Source organism: Chaetodon auriga, chromosome 6, assembly GCF_051107435.1.
Source record: "Chaetodon auriga isolate fChaAug3 chromosome 6, fChaAug3.hap1, whole genome shotgun sequence".
Lineage (NCBI taxonomy): Eukaryota > Metazoa > Chordata > Actinopteri > Chaetodontiformes > Chaetodontidae > Chaetodon > Chaetodon auriga.
The window spans coordinates 11787596-11802496 of record NC_135079.1 but is presented as its reverse complement, the minus strand read 5'-3'; the positions used below and the strand labels follow the sequence as shown (position 1 = coordinate 11802496).

Here is a 14901-nt window from a genome sequence, read left to right as displayed (position 1 = left end):
GTTCTTCCTGAAACAGAACAAAATGGGTCTGGCATAAGATGACTGAAACACAATCCACAGTTGGGGCATCAGAGTGGTTTCACAAAAATGTTCAAACTCACCAAGGCTGGCTTGAACAAATAAATGTGACTCAAGAGCATGACTATAACGCTGTTTTCAAGAATGTGTATTTTCCAAATGAGAGTAAGGAGAAGAAGAAAACTGCCTTCATGGTGTGCTGTGTTAACCGCAGTGCTAATGCGTAACATAATCGAGTCCATGAAGGGTAAAACTTAAGAGATTCTGTTTGCAGAGCAACCGAGGATGAATGCAGGGTGTTCACCTGTTCGCCTATAGATGGCAGTATTCAGTTTTAGATTTGGTGACAGGTTGTATTTAACTAGTTGGCAGAAAAGCGGCGCGTCTATTGGCAGTGTAGGTTTACAGTGTACAGGGTGCAGCTCCAAGCAGTAGGAAAAGAAAATTGGGTCTAATATCACTGAGAACTTTAAAAAGTACATTTAACCACCACTGGAAGGTAATGTGGCACAATCCAAATGTTTTCACTGTCTGCGGCAGCCTGCTCATCGTCTTTTTCGTGAGTTTGTCACCGTCTGTGCCGTAAAGGCAGGTCTCACAGCTTTAACCCTGCTGTCTGTTTTTTCTGCAGGTATGTGAAAGCAGATCAGCGAATGTACGTCAAAAAAAACTAAAACCAAAACTAAACCATCCCTTCCCACAACGCTTTCTGAGAAACATGAAGTGATACTGAGCTGGTACATTTCACTGCACCACTGTGAAAGCAGAACATTCACTTTGTCTGTACAGCAGGACTGAAGTGCTGAAAATTACATCCTGCCTTACAGACAATAAATCTTATTATTCCGTCAGGAAGTGAGCTCCCTTTGAGTGTTCCCGGTTGACGCACCCTCTAATTGGTCTAACTGTGATATAAATCAGATAACAATCTTTCTTTGGCTTCTTTGATGCTTAATTGAGCTTGGTTGAGACTTAAAAAGGGTTATTTCACAGATTCCTTTTGCTGACACGTGGGCTTTCCCCTTGTGTCTCACCCTTTAATATAAGCCTTTTTGTTTTACTGCAAAGTGGTTCTGAATATTACACCAGGAATAAAGGTGAACAACAGAAGAAAGAGATTCAAGATGGAAAATGCTTCGAACATTAAAGCTCCTTTTGGGGAGACTTAAGAAAAACAACAAGAAGAATGAACCTCTTTGAGCAATTGCTGAGTCTCTGCATTTAAGGTGACTTCTACCAGCCTGCATTAAGAAAGTTCACAATAAAACAATCTGAAGCCATTTTGCATCAAACAAAGATAACCACATTTATTTTGAAAGTATAAAATTTCACACTATAAAGGCCACTTTTTCAGGGTAAATTGACAACCTTTCTGTAAGATTTACACAGAGAAATACCTTGTCCCTCTCTGCTGGTCTAACACACTGTCCAGTTCTGTGGCAAAATAACAGAATTGTTCTACTCCACCACAGAAAGTAGTTGGCAAGATCTGAATAATTTACTCGATACAGGAAAATGGCAGGAGAGTGAGAATTCCTGATTTGTACATCCCACAGAGGAGCAGGTATTCTGAACGGTTCTCTCTCTTTATCAAACCGGCGTACAGGCACAGCTTGATGATACAGGCACTGTTTGCCTTCTACTGGGAGACTCAAAAAAAGAAATCTGCAGTTGACATTCTTTACAATGGCACCAGTCAGGCCACGAGAGCGTCCCCATGGAGAGAGCATCCTCTGTTTGTACAAGCAGAACGACTCGTACTGCAGACCTCGCTGTCAGAGGCCGTTTGGCTCACTGCAGATCTGGTGAGGTGTCCAGACTCAAGAGCGTAGCGTTCACATTCCTACTCACTAACTGTGACGTGGTGCCCACTGAGGTAGAACAGTTGTACCAAAAGACTTATTTATAAAGTATACAAATGAGTAACAGTCACATCAATAAACTTAAGAGTGGAGTCATGAGGGGACTGGGGGCGGGGGGGGTCGGGGGGAGAAAAAAAAACATCACATTTCACCCACATTTTCAGCACAACAATATGTAGACCACTGACATGTCTGGATATCTGAAATACTCCCTTCCAGCACAGACTGCTCCTGCAATTCTTTCCCTTTCAGGCATAATGGCAGTTTCACAGATACTCAAACTGTATTATTGCATCTACAAGCCAGTGGGAACCATTCAGTTGTGAAATCACTCGCTCCGGTGACCTCGGCATGTGAAATCGTCCCACTCTCACACACGCTATTCAAGAGTGCAACCAAAAAAAACAAAAAAAAAACAAAGATAAGTCAACAAAAGGGAACTAAAGCAGACACTTGTCATGTCAGAGAGGGCACATTCCCCACGTAGAGCGTACAGCATGTCCGTCGACACTCCTTCCACGTTAAAGAGGAATCTGTGATGTCCCTTATGAAGGCTCCCGTCTCCCCTGAAGGCTGGAATGGGCTAAGCGAGCTGACTGGCTCCTGGCAGGGTGGGCAAGGCTAAGCTGGGCTGTGCAGTGCTTACAGCTGGACACCCAGCCCTCTGTGTGGACTAGGACCAGCTGCTGTCCATCAAACCGCCCGTCCCCTTGCGGGTGATGATGCTTTCTGTTGACTTTAAGAGCCTCTCTAGACAGGGCGCGTTGATTTTACCCGGCGGAGGGCCTCTGGGCACAGAGTCTGTCTTAGTGTGGCTGTCTGTGCTGGAGGACACAGCGTTGTCCTGCGTTAGGTCTCTGACTCTGGGGGACAGCAAGTGCCGGGGGCCAGTCTGGGGCTGCTCTGCTGTAGGGGAGCAGATGGGTGAAGTGTGGAGCCATTTCAGGTTACTAGCAGAGTAGGCTCCAGGAGGAGTGAGGTCGGTGACTCTCAGGGCTTTGACGCCGGCTGGAGGATCACTGATGGTGACGGGGCTCATGGCTGCAGCGGTGGTCACTGGAGATAGCTGTTTGGAAATAAAGACACACATTTTAATTTCACGTATTTAGTAGTTTATTATTCATTGATCAATAAAAACTGTACCACCATGAGATGGGTTTGAAAATGTCTATATTTGGCGCCCCCCAGAGTTAATGTCTGACCTGCGAACATTAAGACGAACAGGCAAAAAGCAAGAGCATATAACCTGCACCAGTTTACAGTGAGTATGCCATCAGAATAAGATGAAATATATAACATAAGATTGTACACATTCTGGTTTTAAACCTTTAACCTTTAAACACAACACCGGTATATTTTCACCATTTAAAAAGGCTAATTTGTTAGCAAACAGCTAGCCTATTTATGCAGTCCACAGACAGAGCAGAACAGAACATTAGCAATTATTGGAAATGTGTTTTTTGGCCAACCAGGGAATTTAAAGAGGTCATATTGTGTTTTTTTTCTACACTGCTCCTGAACTGACTTGTCGGTACACCAGCCTTTTCCTCCATTACTTGTCTACGTCATGACGTAAAACAGCGTGACCTCCAGCTTGGTGACCATCCTCCACCTAAAGTGACCGTCCTGCCCATCTTACTGTCTGCCTTTGCTATACAAAATGTGGAGGGTAACGTTATGAGCAAAGCAGCCAATTTCTCTGTTGCTGGCTGCAAGAACCAACTTGAGAAACCATCTGCTCCCACCATCAGACGGTGTCAAGACCCAGTGGATTAACTGTATTTTTGATGTTCACCAGCTAGTCGCTGACATAACCTGTCTGCTGTTTGGTGCTGGGCAGGAAGTGCACACTAGTTTTTTCGGAGCTCGATCACTGAAAACAGCTGCCTGCTGTGTTTAAATCACAGTTGGGAATGGCAACCGGGTGATAATTCTCCACTATAAGTGACCCCATTCACATTATAAACACTCATTTCATCCATTGCTAATATAAACATATTGATTATAGCAGCTTTAAAGTTACTGTGAAGCTTTAACTCACAGTTTAACCTGTTAGGTTAAACTCATCCACTCGTCCACTCATCTTTTTTGAGTGGTGACTGAAAAATGGTACATGAAATTCGAGTTTATCAGAGGGTGTGTCAAGATTAGCCACAGAAATAAATCTGCGCTAATTAAATGCAAAGGAATGTACCACAGTATTCTAACCTTTCTTATCCCCTTAGGGACACCCCTCCAAAATTACCTTTTCTCCTCTGTCATTGTTCTTAGTGAACCTGAGACTGCAGTAATACCTCAGTAAAAATAGCTTTTAATCCTCCCTTCCACAGTCCCAGACCTGTGATTAAATAATAATAGATATTTTAGTCCCTCTGTCACTGCGTCGTCACCATTTGTTCTTGGCAGCAGGCCTTGTCTAACTCTTACACAACAGTTCTGCTTTTCTTCTTTTTTTTTTTTTCAACTTTACCTTCGGTTTCTTGGTAGGAACGGCTTCCTCTGTCTGGGTGACAGCAAGTTGGTTTTGGAGTTTTACATTGGGGAACCAGCTCTTCAGCATGTCCTCCATTTTAAGAATGATATTAATGTATTTCTCCCTGGAAAAGGGAAAGAAAGAAAGGTGGAGAGAAAAGAAAGATGGAGAGAGAAAGAGAGCCTGTTAGACATGAATCTGAGTAATCAACCAAAAATCTCACCAACCTCTTTTTTTGAAGTCTTATCTCTCCATCAAGCTCACACAGGAAATACACAAAACCAAGTGAACACTTAGACTCACTTAGCAAAGCCTGTAGCCCATGTGTGAGGGAGGAAAATTATCTTAAGCACATTTGTCACATGTTTCCAGCTCACACGTGGCCTGATGTATAATAGTTCTGCTCGCCTCTAAATATAAACACCAAAGCCGCAGCGATCTCCAACATCGTCATAGTGAAAATAAACTAGTCGTCGTGACGCAGTTCTCGTTGGAGGTGGGCAGCAGAGAGCGGCGTCCCAGCAACTCCTACCCGTCAAAACCAGATGGTGGGTAGGGATTAGCCCGTGTCATATGATCAGCACCTTCCTGCTATACTCCATTCAGAGCATGTTAAATTCATGTGAAAGATTATCCGCAACAGTGACTGCTAAAAAAGTCACTTTGATCCTATCTACCATTGTGTTGCTGCAGGGGCTGCCAGCTGGCAACACAGAGCAGGCACAGGGAGTGACGGAGTAGTGTGTGTGTGTGGGGGGGGTGTTTAGTCCACCTTCCAGCCTCTGCCCCGGCTGTCTGTGGGGAGGCTGCCACACCCACTCTTTGTCTCCCACATGAAGGCAGCAGCTGGTGGGTGAGGGCTCCAATTAGTCTGTGCCAAGCTCAGCAGCACTTAATCTTATATCAGTGTACCTTGATGCAAAGCTGCCCAGCGAGGCGAGCTTGAAAATGATACACAAAGCGGCCTTTTCATGTGCAGACTTTCAGTGTGATCATATCGTTTTGATATAATCCGAATGAGCGATAATTCTATAAGCTTGTGTTAAAATGATTTTTATTGTTTGGTTAGACATTGTATGGACTAAATTAATGAATTCCCAGAGATTAATCATTAAAGGACATTGTTAGTTGCACAACTAGTCCAAATCTAAAGGAGACGAAAATCAAAACTAGCTAGCTAGCCAAGTGGTTATGGATGTTTTTGCTTTACAAAATGTCAATTTATATGTAATGTTTCATAAATTTTAGACATTGCAGAACACATTTTTATCAGAAAATGTTCTTCTTGATATCGTGATGTTGATTTCAACCACGTTTAAGCCTTCTGCTTAAATACTGAAAATCAGATGCTTAACAGCCAGTGAATGGCAGGCAATTTAATGCCATGTCAAGGTATTCAGTAATGTAAAACAAATGTAACATCAAGGCATTTAGAAATGATCGTATATCAGGAACCGAGCCTTTCAGCTTAAAAGGGGTGATATCATACTCCATTATACCGTCTGGCCAGTGGAGAGCTAATCAAGCAGACACAAGTGTGCTGCTCCCACAGTGGAGCCTGATACATTTTTAACAAGATGCCCAGCGACAGTGAGGGCCAGCCGTCCCTGCAGTAAATTTATCCTGAATGTGTGGGGGTAGCAGCTCTTTGCAGGACAACCTGCTGTGAGCCATGTGTCACAGACAGGTTGGAGACCACTTCTTGACCCACAGACAGCAAAGCACCATTTCTAGCTCTTTTAATTCTATGCTAGGGTTTGAATGTATTGTTGTGATTCTGGCCAGATTGGAGGAAGCTCTGAAGCAACAGAGGTTTTCGATTTCAGTACAAGTCAACAAAGGCTGGAATAATGCATACTGTGCATATGCCTCAAAATACGTTTGGAGCTACACTGAATATTATAAGATGGTTGAGCCCATTGCTCCATGTATAACAGTATGTGGGCCACATTGAGGACACTCACCCCATGCAGGGGTTCTGCAGGACACCCATGATCCTCTGGATCCTGTCCATGGCCACGCTCTCCTGGAAACTGCTGAGTCCTGGAAAAGAAGAAAATTGTACCATGAGCCGTATGAACTGAGCTGACTGCAGGGCTGAGTCGGTGCAGCATACGGGTTGTGTGAAATGTGAACGGACTCCCTGCCTCTGTGGCCAGGAAGTGTTGGGTCACACAAGGTCTGGGTTTGACAAAGATTCCAAATTAAGCAGTTTTCAGAGCCTGTCTGAACACGATGCGACCTTCCAGAGACCCTTATAATGCCTATCAGACGACTCACAGCTGCTTTAGCAGACACTGTGGTACAGTATGTTCTCATTCACCTCTGCCAAGCTGCTAACTTACAAGGAAGTGTGACATTGCTTGTTCGCAACTCTCAAAAAAAAGCATTCAAATGTGCTTTTTAACTCTTAAAAAGGTACATTTTTGAACCGTATCATTCCTAATCGAACCTTTATCCAAAATGAGCTCCATTATAAAAGATACATGCACACACACACACACAGGAAATTCTTGTGGTTACTTGACAGTTCTACAATAATACATGTCTCAAACATCTCGCTCTCAAATCTCAGGGACACATATTCCATAAAGGGTAGCATGCTGTCTACAAAGTCTATTGTTTGTCTCTGAGACAGAAGACAGAAAGAAGACAGAAGCAGAAAGAGAGAGACAGACAAGCACTCTAACCGTATAGACATCACCGTGTAGAGCTGCATGTGACAATGCAAACGTCCAGATGGACCATGCATTAAGCAAGACTTTAGCATGCTAGCTCCCTAGCATGAAGTCAGTGTATAGAGACAGAGGTGCAGAAATAAATAAGACTTGGTCGTGTTAAACTGTATGAATCTACTAAGATTTTTAAAAGATATCAAATGACTGACTTACGTTCTCTGTATCTCCCTGAACGAAGGCCATTCAAGATAGATGACAGCGGATGAATGTAGCATTGGAGCTCCATGCACTGAAAATGAGAAAAGATAAATTTGTATGTGGCAACATGTGTTCAAAACCCCTTTTGAAAAGATGATATCAAACTGGCTTCCTCACATCGCTGTTCCCTTTCATATAAGATAAGATAAGATAAGATAAGATAAGATAAGACATTCCTTTATTAGTCCCACAGTGGGGAAATTTCCAGAATTACAGCAGCAAAGTGGATCGCAAAGCTGCTCAACGTGATTTAGATAACCTGTCAACTCCCCCTACTGTTGCGTTGATTCACCGAGTTTGATTTATGATAGACTGACGAGCTCCTTAGAAAACATGACTAATTGTGCTTACAGAGGATCATCTTTACTGGAAGTGCCATGCATGAGACACCCTGTAAAACCAGCAGGGGAATCGATCTCGGTGATATAGGGCGCGTTCTAGTTTTGCTGACGTTGGTAACCGCCTGGTGTGGGAAACAGACATAAGTCACGGAGGTGCTCACCTTACGGCTGAGATTTTGGTTTTTCTCCGACGCGTTGGAAATGAGCTGCCATTCCCTGCACTCCTCCTCCGTGGAGCTGCGAGGTCTCTTCAGTGCTTGCTGACTGTCTTTGCCATTCGTTTTTTCTCCTTGTTGCCTTTTATACAGTCCAATGGTGCTGTCCCATGTCTCTGTGCAGACGGGGGGAGATCCCCGACTGGAGGTCTCCCTGACCTCGCTCCAGTTACTGTCGCCCTCCTTCACCTCGCTGCTCCGGCGGCAGCTGCTGTCAGACGGGCCCAGGTGTGGCGGGGTGTTGGGGGAAGCCGGAGCCTCTGTCTGGCTCTGCTTTCTGGTACAGTCAAACTCCTGTTCGCTCTCATTGTCCTCATAGTCACTTGCCAGCCAGTCAATGGAGTTGTCCGAATCTGTAGCAGACATCCTCGGCTGCAGGCTCTAACTAGCACTGACCATCACTGACCTGACAGACAGAGAGTCGAGGTTACTAAAATCCAACAACACACAAAGGGCATAACAGCAGCACAGTGATGGAAATGAGAAACAGTAGTTAGAAATGACAAGCTTATATGCAGCAGCAGAGAAATTTCCCTATTGAAGTGTCCTTGAGCAAACACTGCAGGTTAGTCTGGATTAAAAAAAAAAACAACTGCACCTCCAACCGGGCAGGAGTGAATAAATGCAGAGACACAACAGAGCACTCTGAGCAGATGGTGGCAGCGAGACCACAGTTGCTGAGACCACAATGACCTGTTTGTTTTGCAGAAGCAACACCTGAGCCAGTAAACACCATCAAAAGCAAACACCAAACAGCCCGGTGTCCACAGTGACCCTGCGAGGCCCTGAAACCTTTGTCTCCCGCAGCCATTGTAAATCTCCACATCGTGACGTCACACAAGGGCAAATTTCTTACATTTTGCAGTCGCCAGCTTGGCTAATTTTCCCCATTCAGGCTCTATCAGCTGGCCTGCCAGCTGCTACCGCCACAGTCATTCATAAACATTGTTAGCTTGTTTATTCAAAGGGGGCTGGGGTCTGCCACCATGGCGACCTGCACCTCAGTCTGCAGACCTCCCATCAACACAAGTGACACTTGTGGAGAGCAAAAAAAAAGGGATTTTACAAAACAAGGGACTGGCACCATTTGTTCACAACATGCCTCGTGAATAAAAACTCCTCTGGCCAAATGCTCTGCACGGATGCTTAATTGCTTGTGGGATCTTTGCATCTCTCCAACATGGTTCCTCTGTGATTAGTAGATAAAAGGAAGTGAGAGCAGCAATTTGGGCATAGGGATTATTTTTGGCGTTTTTTTGAGTGGTTAACGCCTGGCATGTCTCTTGTCTCCTGTGAAATTTGAGGCTGGAAGAGTTAATTGCCCCCTAGCTCTTTGTCTCAGGGTGACCACCTTCTGATCTTATTGTTACAAACAAGGGTGGAGCAGGGATTCACTGATTTTACAAGCTCGAACATAACACAAACAAAACAAACAAAAATAAATACACACTTGGATATTTCTGATTACAGGTTATATTATGGCTCCTGGGTTGCAGAGGCCACAGCTGACCAGTTTCAGTCAAAACAAAATGATTTGCATGGATAATGTTTGCGCAGTGGCCAGGCAATCACACAACGGAGGAACAGCTGTGATAAAATGTAGTTTACATCCAAAGGGAGGCGGGAATTGTACAATATCGAAATTCAAGATGTCTGGCCACGAAGATTTAATTAAACTAATGTGTACCTGCTGTTTTAATATTCAATGCCAGATGGTCATTTAAATACACAATTATAGCATAACACAAAAAAGTTAAATATGCGTAATATGTAACTGTATAACTCCCTTTGATATACATATATATTTAGATATATTTTAAATAAGAGGTCTTCCTGTGACTATGATCCTTATGATATTCAATACAGCTTAAAAGATGCAAAGATCTGGTATATAAAGTGGGAGCCATGACTTCTTATTAGCATTAGTTTGACTTAATTCTGCCATAAAACAAGTGAACACTTGCTCAAATGTTCACTTGTCCCGGGCCCTTGAACACACCGCATACAGTAGGCCTCCAGTCTTTCAGCGTTTCAGACAGATATTCAAAGTCGTGCTGTGCTGCTGATAACAGCCTCTAGTTACACGTTTTTACCTGACACACATTTCTTTGATAAAACACACTCCAACCAGACAGCCTTTATGATCTCCATGTCTCCATCTACCTGTGTAGGTGGGGCACATGAATAGAAGATGCCCTCCACTTCACACACTCTCGTTTTTAAAAAAAATAGATTTTTTTTATGAATTATATGAGAATAATTCCCTCATCCAGAGATCAGACATCCCAAGAGGAAATAAGAAAGTATACATTGAATGATCCGATCTGTCTTTCTAATGCCAGGTCGGCTAACAGACACAATAGACTTCCTCATCAGTCATAGTAAATTTGGCAGCATACACTCTTACATTATATAAAACCATAAGACAGACAGAATAATGATCACGCCTTTATCTGTCAGGTCATATCAATCCACCTTTCACCACTTATAACTGCTTATTTGCGATCACCAGGTCTGCGTCAAATTCCTCTGGACGATTTTTTAAAAATAAAATCATCTCAGACACACACACACAAACAAACACAAACACACACACATACACGATGGGTGAATTTCATGTGGCAGCGGTGGTTCAGCTGTTGAGGGTACGTACCTTCCCAGGATGGAGCTGCTGGTTTAAAGTCGTTGCTGAGCGGTAAATCCGGCAGGACTGTCGGCGGGGTGCAGCTGATGTGCTGGACGTGCGGCGTGTGAGCGGGGAGACGGTACAGCCAGCGATCGGCCCGTGTTGCTTCTCCCAAGGCAACGTGTCTGGGAGGGCGGGATTAGCGAGGACCGCCTCTCCCATTCGCTCCTCAGACGGCCGCGACTGACAAATCAGCTTCCTCTCACCGAGCAGCTGCGGAGCGATAGGCGAGGCCGGTTTACATATGCAAATGATATGGAAATGACACAAACACGTGGACACGCGGATCGGTTTCATTTCAACAGCTGGGCGAAAAGTCAATCCGGGGCTAGTTTTGGTCATTCTGCAGGCATTCTTCCTCATTATATCATCCGGATGATGATGCCTGACTTGTGGCATGTCAGTAAGCGGAGCTGCCTGGTACAGTCAGCAGTTTTTCAGGAACAACTGCGATAATTCATGTTGGCCTGAGAGTTTGCTCAAGGACACTTATGTTTGTCTGGCGAGCTGGTCATTCTCCCAAGTATAAATTACACTGAGCAGTGGTGGGAGAAGTTTTCAAATCACCTATTTAAGTAAAAGTATGAATACATGACTATAGAAATACTCCACAAACAACAAAATGTATTGTAAGTATGAAAAGAAAAAAAAACTGACTTGGAAGGCTGTGATATAACATGTCAGTGTTATATCATCATGTAATTTTTGGTACATTAATATGAGCAACAAGCTTATAGTTGCTTTACTTTTTGGTACTTTAATCTAATTTCTAGGTTGTGTGTTTTTGTAAGTAAAAATTTTCTCCAAAGTATCTACTAATTATAGCTTTTAGGGGGGAAATATATTGTTTATAAATTGAGTAAAAAGTACAATATTTCCCTTTGAAAATGTGGCATAAAATTGAAATCCTCTAGTGAAACGTCTCAAAATTGAATTCCAGGATATGTTGCTTTAATTAACCTCAATTTGCATGTTTATGAGTCATGAGAGGTCTTTTAGTTTGGAGTAAGTGATAAATTAAGCTGAATTATCATCAAACAAATTAGTCATTATTTCATATTATCTCATCTCATCTTTAAAAGCTCCAGCCTTTAAACCCAAATAAGTAAATCATCTCACAAACAACCCTGGCTGTAACTGAAGATGCATTTGACAAGCAGAGTGTGTTCAGTCTGCATCTTCTTCTTTTTTTTTTTTTTTTCTTTTTGGCCACACTGATGGTAAAGGCATGACTCACAGGACCTCTGTTTGACTGCCTGAGAGGGTGGGATTAAGGAGCACTCTGTCAGAGGCCAGTCGAGGATCCTGAGCCTGGAGCCAGTGAGTCATGAACCCTCTCGCAGGAAACGTGATCACGTGCGAGTGGGAGACACCCACTCCTCCGCTCCTCGTCTCTCTCAAGTGACAAAGAGGACAAACTGAATGTAAAACATCACATTTCCTTGTCTTCTACCTGCAGACGGCACAGGTCACATGTGGAGAAAGATAGTGGGAGATGTTTACAGAGCCAAAGACGCTGCACTGGTTTAATAGCTGGGTGCAAATCTGCCTGACTTATACTTCTTGGACTGTCTTCTGTGCTTTCTATATCGAGCCTGTGCCATGGTGACTCCATTCTAAGAGCACTCTGCGGTCAAGTGATCATAGAGGAGTGAATGTGGCTACTTTTTGTTTTATGTGCTGCTGTCAAAGTGAGGAGCGGGCAGGACAAGGGCACCGGCGGCCCACTGTCCTAATGGTGGGTTTACTCTTTGCTGCCGTGCCTTTAATCACATCCTGCTGTGAAGAATGCACGCTGCAGACACCAGAGCACCCATAAAGCCGGTCGAGGTGACACGCCTGCTGGCACAGGGAGCCGCTCGTGTTGAGTTTTAATTGTCCTGTAACTCGGCTGCAATCTTTTAAACATCCCATAAACAGTCTCCCGTCGTTCTGCTCCCCAGGCCCAGATCCTCTGGTGACCCCAGACTTTGTGACGACCGAGAGCTTCCTACAGATTCCCAGCGAACTCTCATTTCCCTTTTTTGTCTCCATGGCTTCCCAGTCACTGTGGAATACATCACATCCACTTCAAAGCACAGGAAACAGACATCTGTATGTTTTTTTGGATCAAAGCACATACAAGTACTGTAAACTGTAAACACAGTATGAAATGTATAGAAACCAGCGTCTGTATTTATGTAAGTGAGCGATTAGCACAGCTACTCAAATGTCTTCTGGTGAAAGAGTGTTTCCCTGTTAAACCGCACATTGTTCTGAATGTTTCAGTAAATCTTCTGTGTGATCTACATGAACGTTTATGTATTAACAATAATCCGGCTCCATTCACTTGCGCCGCAATTTGTCAGCCACATAAAAAAAAGAAAAAAAAAAAAACAGCAGCAAATCGCCTCACAAAGGGAAACTCTTTTATCTTTGCATTCTCCTGTCAGGATCCCAGATGAGTCACGCAACACAAACTGGCACTGTGATTTTCAATTTGTCAGAGAGGCTGGCTGATTCTGTATCCCACAGAGACTGGATGTCTCCCGCTCTCATTCATAAAAACATAAAAGCCAAATCAGAGCCTCACGCCTACTTTATTATAGGGCATACACTGAACATCTGCCTGAACCATCCATCTTAGCAAACGCAGCACGTGTGTGTGGGGGAGCGTCGGTGCCTCACCTCACCCCCCCCCCCCCCCATGGACGAGAAAGTTTGGCCTGCTGAGGGCTTCGTGCATGTGTGTACAATTTACAGATATTGTAGAATGTGTTTGTCATTTTCAGGTCAGGGTGACGTGTCTAATGCGATAGCTAGCCATTGAAAACATTCGCTGGAGTGTGGAGCTGATAGCCTCAGCTGACCCTCGTCTCACATGCGTGCTGCATAGTGACAGAACGTGTCCTTACCTGCAAGTATGTTGCAAGCTGATACGGGTGAAGAGTGTTTGGGTGCTGTTGGCAAGGGACCGTCTTACTGACTGTCTTACCAGCAGGTGTCCACTGCAGCGAGCTGTGCATATGACTCAGCTCGGCCTGCCCTGGCTTTGGGACATATGTTCATATGTCACAGGCTACGTTCTGGGACACATTTCAGACTCAAGAGGTCTGAGGCAACAGGTGCATTAGTGACAAAAGCAGTGTCCCCATTGAGAAAACAGCTGATTGGGTCATTGGTTAAGGTTGGGGTAAAGGTTAGGGCTAGGCAAGTGGTGGTTATGGTTGGGTTAAACTCCAGGAAATGAATGTAAGTCAATGTAATTTCCCCAAAAGTGAGCTAAGTATGTGTCTAGGCTGTACAGCTGCACACCATGCAGCGTGTCTCTAAATTGGGACACCAATCGGCAGGCTTTCCACAGCATTGTTCACATTATAACTGCTCACCACTAATAGCCGGAGTGTTACCAAAGCACAGGTTTTGGTTTGAGGTCAGAGGAAGCAGAAGACCGACTGGAATGTTCATAACTGTGTTAACAACAAGTAAAGCCACTGCAAGGCACACAAACGTAAACACAAACATGCGAGCCATGGCAGTGTGGATCAGACCTTAAAGACACACGCACTGGCTGGGCACAATTGATGCTGGTGCAGAATATTCAGCCCTTGCAGCAATTCGGAAAACCAAGATTACATCATTTTTCCTGTAAAGTTTAAGGCCTTGGACCAGCTGCTTGTCTTTTGAAATAAATTGAGCATGTCAGCCTCTACAAAGGATTGAAACCTTACTGCACTCATCAGTCTTGTTGAAACACAACTTTGTAGCTCTGTAGATCTAAAGGTTTTCAGCGAAGAAAGCAACTCAAATGCCAACCCAATCACCAGAATAACAGCTGGATTTGCACGCTGCTACAAACCAGGGATATGCTGAAATGTACCTTTCTTTACATTCAAAGTTTAGATTTCTTTAGGTTTCAGTTTTCCCTTCTGTGTTGTGACAATGCTGTGGTTAAAGCCTGGTTAACTATGGGTGCAACAAACATCATGATTTAACTTTAAATACCCAGCTGGTGTCACGGCTGGAAAATGACCCGACTTCTTGTTAAAAATACCCGTTTTATGGCTGCAAACGTGGCTGGAAAATGTCCAGAGATCTCATTAAAAATACCTGGTTTTGTCACCGCAAAGAGGGCTGAAACAGCAGTCTGCTGCTTGCACTTGTTTCATAACATTCCCCACATACGTTCCACATGACTGACAAAAAAAACCTGAAAGAACCTAAACGTGTGTTTCTTGCATAATTTGGGTAGAGCTTGACTGTGTCTGGCCACTGTAACGCTTGTTAATCTTGGTAAGAAAACGTGTCTTCCACTTCTCACTTAGTGCAGCTCACTCCTCCAGATATGTCATCCTGTTACAGTAAATGCTAGTTTTGGTGAGTTAACCCCT

The 14901-nt window shown here is 44.0% G+C and overlaps 1 protein-coding gene across 1 annotated transcript; it reads right to left on the bottom strand.

Annotated features, from left to right (window-relative positions):
* Positions 1-1301: 1301 nt before the first annotated feature.
* On the bottom strand, positions 1302-10666 carry ciartb (circadian associated repressor of transcription b). The gene is made up of 6 exons (XM_076733762.1): positions 10499-10666; positions 7792-8251; positions 7245-7320; positions 6318-6396; positions 4351-4477; positions 1302-2946 (listed from the first exon to the last, which is right to left on the bottom strand). The coding sequence occupies exons 2-6, from the start codon at positions 8209-8211 to the stop codon at positions 2554-2556; spliced, it is 1095 nt and encodes a 364-aa protein (XP_076589877.1). The 5' UTR covers positions 8212-8251; positions 10499-10666; the 3' UTR covers positions 1302-2553.
* Between the last annotated feature and the right edge of the window lie 4235 nt (positions 10667-14901).

Excerpts from the sequence above, each read along its gene's own strand:
- ciartb (XM_076733762.1), bottom strand. The coding sequence starts at position 8,211 with ATGTCTGCTACAGATTCGGACAACTCCATTGACTGGCTGGCAAGTGAC. Across the intron at positions 7,321-7,791 it reads ACCAAAATCTCAGCCGTAAG|TGCATGGAGCTCCAATGCTA; the intron begins GTGAGCACCTCC and ends TCTCATTTTCAG. Across the intron at positions 6,397-7,244 it reads TTCAGGGAGATACAGAGAAC|GACTCAGCAGTTTCCAGGAG; the intron begins GTAAGTCAGTCA and ends CTTCTTTTCCAG.